Source organism: Theobroma cacao, chromosome 8 (assembly GCF_053813885.1).
Source record: "Theobroma cacao isolate CCN51 chromosome 8, ASM5381388v1, whole genome shotgun sequence".
NCBI classification, from domain to species: domain Eukaryota; kingdom Viridiplantae; phylum Streptophyta; class Magnoliopsida; order Malvales; family Malvaceae; genus Theobroma; species Theobroma cacao.
The window spans coordinates 30,294,461-30,301,357 of record NC_142646.1 but is presented as its reverse complement, the minus strand read 5'-3'; the positions used below and the strand labels follow the sequence as shown (position 1 = coordinate 30,301,357).

Genomic DNA, 6,897 nt, shown 5'->3' with positions numbered 1-6,897 from the left:
AGTTATTCTTTATAATTGGATTTGGATAATGGGTATCTTAAGCCATTGCCTGAGTTCATAACAGAGAGTAGTTTTATTACTCGAATCCTACTCAAACCCGATTATAAAAATACCTTAATCTTACCTTTTTTTTTTTAAAGCATGTAGAATTTCATTTCATGAAGAATTTTACAAAAATCATCTAATTGTCTTACTTAATTGAGTCGGATGATGTACGATACCTTATTATAAGGTATCCATTAACATCTCTATCAATAAGCAAGTTTTTAATTGCGAAAGCTTATGGGATGTATTAAATAATCCAAATACCAATAGAAATAGTTATAATATGGATTTTGCTTTGATCAATATGGTTTACAACACAACGTGATTTCGATAAAAAGACGAAGCAATTAGGGGATAGTTTTGTACTTTCGTCACACAACGGTTGAAGAGTTTAAAGCACTGCTGACCAGCAGACCACCGAACCCAGCATTTAAGAAGGCTAATAAAAACGAGGAATGGTAGAAGGAAGAAGAAGGTAGCTTAGAGAGAAAACAATGGAAGATGCTTCATCAACTAGGGAGGTGACAGCGCAAGCAACTCCTGGTTACTACCCTTGGTCTTTTAATGAAGTTATAAGGGCTATTCTCAGGTGTTTGGGACTTGAAAACGAATTCCATCAAGACCCTTCAAGTCCAAAGAAAGAAGATGATGGTAAAGTAAATGGTAATACTCAAGCTGGTTGCCTGGAGTCCCCTGTAGTTTCTCCTGAAGCAGGTGCAGATCCACCTTCAACAACAGACCAGTCAGATCCTCCTAGGACACTGGCAGACGACCCACCAGCTGATCCTCCTTCCACCACAGTAAGCTTGCTGACTTCGTTATTTTGTACGTTCAGAGCTTTATGCATGCATTCTTAAGATGCATGGTTCAATTCTATGCAGGAAGACGACCCGGGTCTCGTAATTTCTCTTTCTGCGCCAAAAAGGCCAGGGACAAGTAGTGGCAGTGGTCCTCAGATAAATTAACTTGAGCTCTTATGATCACACTGATTTGTGGGCAAAACAAGCTTGGCAACAATATTGAAGAGAGGTTATCTAGGTCCTCGACTCTTCTTGTCATCTCTCTTTTTTTTTTTTTTATGGTTTTTTCTGTGTGCTTTTGTGTGTTTTGAGAGGAGAGTGAGAGTTGCAACTTGCAACACTAGTGCAAGCATAGAGTTGATTTCCGTATGTGATTATGAATGACTTGTAAATAAATCTCAACCCATGTATTAATTTTAAAGAGTATATTGATTCCAGTAACATGCAGAAATTGTGCTTTGGAATTTGGAGATTTAAATTCCACAAGGTTTGGGAGTACTGTTCTTCATTTATGGCAGCAGCAATTAATATTTTCGAATGAAATCTTAATTTATTGTGTCATTGTTGGACTGTACACGTATTCAATAGTTTCTTTATGAGAAGAAAGCCCAGGCCACTGCCTTCATTTAGCAATAATACATTGTACAATTTAAGAAACTCAACTGGTCAAGACTTCATCGGAGAATTAGTTTTCGATTTTAAATCACGTAGCTGTGTCCAAGCTGCAAGGTGCATGCAAGCCATTCTAAACATGAAATGAAATGCCAAGAAATTCATTGATTTAATTAAATAGTTAATGTTACGAATCTCATGTTAGTATCAGATGAGGTAAGTTTTAGATTTATAAATAAAGGTTATAGAGTCTACTCAACTCTCTCTAGTATGAGTGACCCTCATGAGTATTAAGGTCATGAAAGTTCGGATCAAAATGAGTTTTTTTTCTCTACAGATGAAAGAGATTGTGTAATGAAGACGTTGCATAATTGAGTGAGATAAAATGTTACAAATCTCAGGTCAATAAGATTTTGTAAACCCATGATATATTCTTTATGTAGTTGTTAGGTACATTTTGTACAGGAGAATAGAAAGGTTGTTGTGCCACCAAGTAGTCCACAATCAATTAATACTAAACAGAGGGCATATAAATTTATATATCTTAGAACTTCTGTATACTAAGGGTTTGTTTAGTAATCGAAAAATAACTTGTTGGAAGAAAATTTTTTCTATGTAAAATGTTTTATAGGAAAATTTAATATTTTCTGTTGTTTGAATAAACTATTGAAAACATTTTCTGTTATTTTGGATCATTTTATGAAAAATATTTTTCATTATGGTGAAGTTATTTAGGTGTTAAAATAATAAATAGGAGTTGATTACAAAATAATATTGATATTTGATTTTCACTTATTTAGGATCAAAATTAAGAATGAAAATGAAAATAAACAAAATCAATAATAATATTTTTCAAAACATTTAACCACATATATGTAATGAAAATAAACTCTAATTTTTAAAATTTTTTCATCTTATCACTTTCTTATCATAATTATAAAAATATAAATGTTCATCAATTGTATAAGATATTCAAAACCTATGCTTATAAATATGTATTCATTCAATGATGATCATTGAAAATTTTTTTATTATAATTATTAATAAGATTTAAACTTATTATATAAGTATATTCATAAAAAAATGATCATTGAAATATTTTTTATTATAATTATTAGTAAGCTTTATTCCATTTATAAATAAAAAATTTAATTGTATTGAATGGTTTCATTAAAAAATAATTTTTTTAATTTTAATAGTATTGTATAATTTAAATATTAATATTTTATATTAATTTTTTAAGTTAAATATTAATATTTTATTTTTTTAATATTTTTAATTAAATATTAATATTCATGAAACTTGTACTCATAAATTTAATATAAGTGTTTTTGTTGTTTTCGGATGCATAAGACATTTTTCGTGATTAATTTTGTTGACTTGTAATATATTTTACATCAAAAATTAATTTTTTATATTCTAAACAAATATAAGTATTGAAAACGTTTTTTAAAAAATATTTTACTGCAAATTTGAGAATCCATATAAAAGAACAAAAAGAACTAACAAAAAAAAAAAACAAGAAATATGAAAGCAATATCTGCTAGTTTCATAAGTTTTGATGAAACCGTGCAAAGGTAAAATGCCAGCAACTGCCATAAAACGGAGATGACACGATCGCTATATATGTATATATATATATGTATATGGAGAGAGAGAGAGAGAGAGAGAGAGAGAGAATCCCTCGAAAGTTCCCAATCCATTAAACATGGCAGCTGCTACAATAAAGCAGGCAAAGTTCAACAAATTCATTCATCTTCATTGCGAGTTCCAACACACCAAAACATAAAAAGAAAAGAAAAAAAAAGAACTTGTACGGTTCCTATATTTTTAAGCTTATTTACACTCCCAAGAAAATTATTCGTGCAAGTACAGAAGTCCAATGTCCTTAGTTATTGACCTTTTCTAAATAACACTTTCAGCCTATACTCTTCTATTTGTTCTATTTTGGTGAGAATCAAATCAGCTGTTGCAAAGCGAAAAGCAGAACCTATCTTGAATAGATATAGAGACTGTTGGGTGTTTGATGGCATTTATCCAACCTCTTTTCTAATTGTTAAAGTAGCTAGATACTTGATGAGTAACCAATTATTTCAAAGTTTAATATGATGGGAAAAACGAGTTCAAATTTATTTGTTTTATATATATATATATGTAGAGTTAGATTTAGGGGTGTGAAGCTTTTATGAAGACTATATTACTTTTTTTTTTTTTATTTTCAATCAAATTTCAATTATGCTATATATTATATTATTATTTTTAATTATTAATAGTGTACTTAATCTATAATAAATTTATAACAAAGCAACCTTTCAGGAAAATATTTAGAATCTTAAAAATTAGTAGATTATAATTGGGCAAAATATAATTAGTTTAGCATTATAAAAAATTGGGTAAAAAATTGGGTATCTAGAATAAATTGTAGATACATTATGCTATTATTTTCATTGAAATAATTGAGCATCACGGTAAGGTGAAAGATGGTTTTCAGTGCTACAGAAGGAGTAGAACAGGGAAGAGGTTTGGATTCGTTAGGTTCAAACATGAAGCACAAGTAAGGAGAGCAATGCACAAGCTGAATGGGATCATGGCTATTTAATCACAAGTTGGGGTCAACATTGCAAAGTATGGGGGATATGAATCATTTTGGAAAATAAGAAGGGAATGGCAACAGGGAACTAAAGCTAGGGGAGACAGAAGGGTGACGAAAAATGTGGACAAAACAATAAGAAAAGCGTACGTAAGGATGTCTTTCACGCAGGTGATAAGAGGAAGAGCAGAGCATAATCAGTTTTTGAAAGGACCAGCCCCAGAAGAGGACACATTGAATCCAAGAAGTCTAAAAGGGAGATAAATTCTGAGAATCTTCAATGCTTGCAGAGAAGAAACATCTGTATTTGAGGATCAAGTGACAATTGAAAGCTTACAAGTTTAACTGAATATGCAAAGCTGCCAAAAATTGTAAGGAATTTGGCACCCAATGACTACCTTGTTTCATCTCACGACAATAAACAATTTGAGGAGCTGAAGAGAAATATATAAGATTGGCTCAACCAAAGCTTTGCTTCCATTGAAGTATGGTCAGAAGATTTTTCAGTGTCAAGCTATTATAAATGGCTGGCAGCGCAAGGAGTTCATGCCTAGAGCTATAACACTTTTAACAATATTGCTAAGTGTTGGGACATCTAGTGAAAGTTGATGAGAGAACATTGAGCTGCCAAAATTTTAGTAATGGGATCGTGTTGATTTCAACAAATAACATGAGAATAATAGATGAACAAATTAAATGAACAGTGGCTAATAGTGTTTACAAGGTGTAAGTTAGTAAAATCCAGGTGTCAATTTATTCTTTCAAAATCTATTTGTGTTTTTGTTCAGCTTCCAGGATAGGCTTTGTTGCTTGTTATCCTCAAGCTGTTGAGCTTTTGTTGTGAAAACCCAGTACTTGTGTACAGGGGTTACGACTGATTTTTGGTAGGATTTCTGTAATTGTATATAACTTTGATCACTTCCTAAAGCTAGTCTCTTAATAATAATATGAAGTCTACTATCGGTTCAAGATTTGTTACGGCATACTGGTTAGGAGATTTAATAATATCTCACTTTTTTTTTTTTTTTAAAAATCCAAGTGTTAGACAAAGCACAACAAATAATAGATAGTGACCGTGAAAGGGGGGATAAGATGCTGGCATGCGATAAATCTTCCACTGAAGAATCGGTTGAAAGTCCAGACCTTGAGGGGAGAGAGAGAGGAAGAAAATGATGATGTTGCATATTATTAGTATATTAAATATTTTATTTCAATATTTTTATATTTTTAAGTATATTTCAAAATTGAAATTTAATTAAAATAATAAATTTTTGGATCAGATTATGACGTGCCCAAGCTTTAAAAATCCTATCTAAGACTACTTAATAGTATTACAGGCTCATGTTTCCAACCCAAACCTTTATATATAAACTTTAGATCCATCCTATCTCTTATTGATATAGGATATGTGATAGACAACTTGAACCATGGACAAGTCTACATGCAAATTATGTTAAATATTTAGGATGAGTGCCCAACTTAAAATTAACTTAACAATTGACGAAGAGGTCTTTCTTATATTTATATATATCCAAGATACCCTTAATTTAATCATATGTAGGGATTGTAGATTTATAACATGGCATGAATCAACGGAAGGGAGACCCATAAAGTGGCCAACTAATGGAGCTATGTAGTTTCTCTGATACCATGTCATCTAAAATTCAACATTATTAGAGAAGGCATTATCCTCATTCGTTTGCCCTTTCATGAGTCTCTCTGTGATTCATATCGCGTGATAAGTTTGTTGTTTTTACACATGAGGGGCAGTATTAGAGAAGTGATAAATAAATCCTACACTTGTGATTCATATCATTGGGAATGATATTCTTTTTCAAGGCAAAAGTCTTGATTCAAGCCAATTACAGGATATCATCCTTGTTAGATTATCTCACTAGTGTAAGGGCAAGTGGCCTCTCAATCACATTTTTGCAACTCACTTTCTCTTTGAACCTAGTAAAATACCTTTAAGAAAAGAAAGTGCAAAGTTAAACCTTCAAACAAATGGATGAGACCCCTCAATGGATCTCTCAAACTCGATGTGGCTTTGCTTTGGGGAAACCAGCTCTTGCTGGCATCAAAGGTGTCATTAGAGACCATGATGGATTCATTAAAGGGGCATTTTCTTCCCCCATTGGCATTGAGGATTCCAACTTCATCGATATTCTTGCTATCAAGGATGGTTGTTCAAAAAATGAAAAAGATATGAACTTAGTGAGTTAACAAATTGAACAAGGAACACCGAGTTAATAAAAGCCAAAACACGTGAAAGATATGAACAATTGCATGAAGACATGTAAAGCCACAACACGCTTTTCATTAAGCAAATATAAAGTATATAGTTATAAAAGAAAAAAAAACATAAAATACTAAGTGATGGGAAGTAATTGACCACTTTTTAGAACACCAATGTCTTAGTTCTCAGTGGTCTACAAAGCCATTACATGTAGCCAAACTACCTGTTGTAACGTGCGGGTCCGGGAACCCGACCGTTAGATGTCGAGTGATTTGGGAGTCGCCACTAATCCTTTTTTTTGTTAGGTGTGATTGGCCACCTAATGAATTTCTTCTATTCAACGAGATCTTAAATTAATTTTAAGTTTGTTGAAAGAACGATAAACTGGTCTACGTGCTATTGTTTAAAATAGGGTTCGGGAGTACAGTTACGCATAGGGAAGGATTAACATCCTTATAACGCCCGTTCCTCGAACGGTACCATTTAATCATGCGTTATCCTAGCCCATTGATTTGTTTTTATGTTCCCTTAATTATTATTTATTGAAATATTTTATTTAATTTTGCGAGTTTGACGTGCATGTGATGCAATTGTGTAATGCATGGCATAATATC

General features: G+C 32.0%; 1 protein-coding gene across 1 annotated transcript; it reads left to right on the top strand.

Annotated features, from left to right (window-relative positions):
* The first annotated feature begins 412 nt into the window (after positions 1 to 412).
* LOC18593104 (uncharacterized) lies at positions 413 to 1,384 on the top strand. Its single transcript, XM_007020157.3, has 2 exons — positions 413 to 845; positions 927 to 1,384. Exons 1-2 carry the CDS (start codon positions 540 to 542, stop codon positions 1,008 to 1,010), a joined length of 390 nt encoding a protein of 129 aa, XP_007020219.1. The 5' UTR covers positions 413 to 539; the 3' UTR covers positions 1,011 to 1,384.
* The last annotated feature ends 5,513 nt before the right edge of the window (positions 1,385 to 6,897 follow it).

What these genes read in the sequence shown, in the direction of transcription:
- LOC18593104 (XM_007020157.3), top strand. Translation starts at nt 540, where the DNA reads ATGGAAGATGCTTCATCAACTAGGGAGGTGACAGCGCAAGCAACTCCT. An exon ending in CTGATCCTCCTTCCACCACA is followed by an intron (nt 846 to 926) that starts GTAAGCTTGCTG and finishes AATTCTATGCAG; the next exon opens with GAAGACGACCCGGGTCTCGT.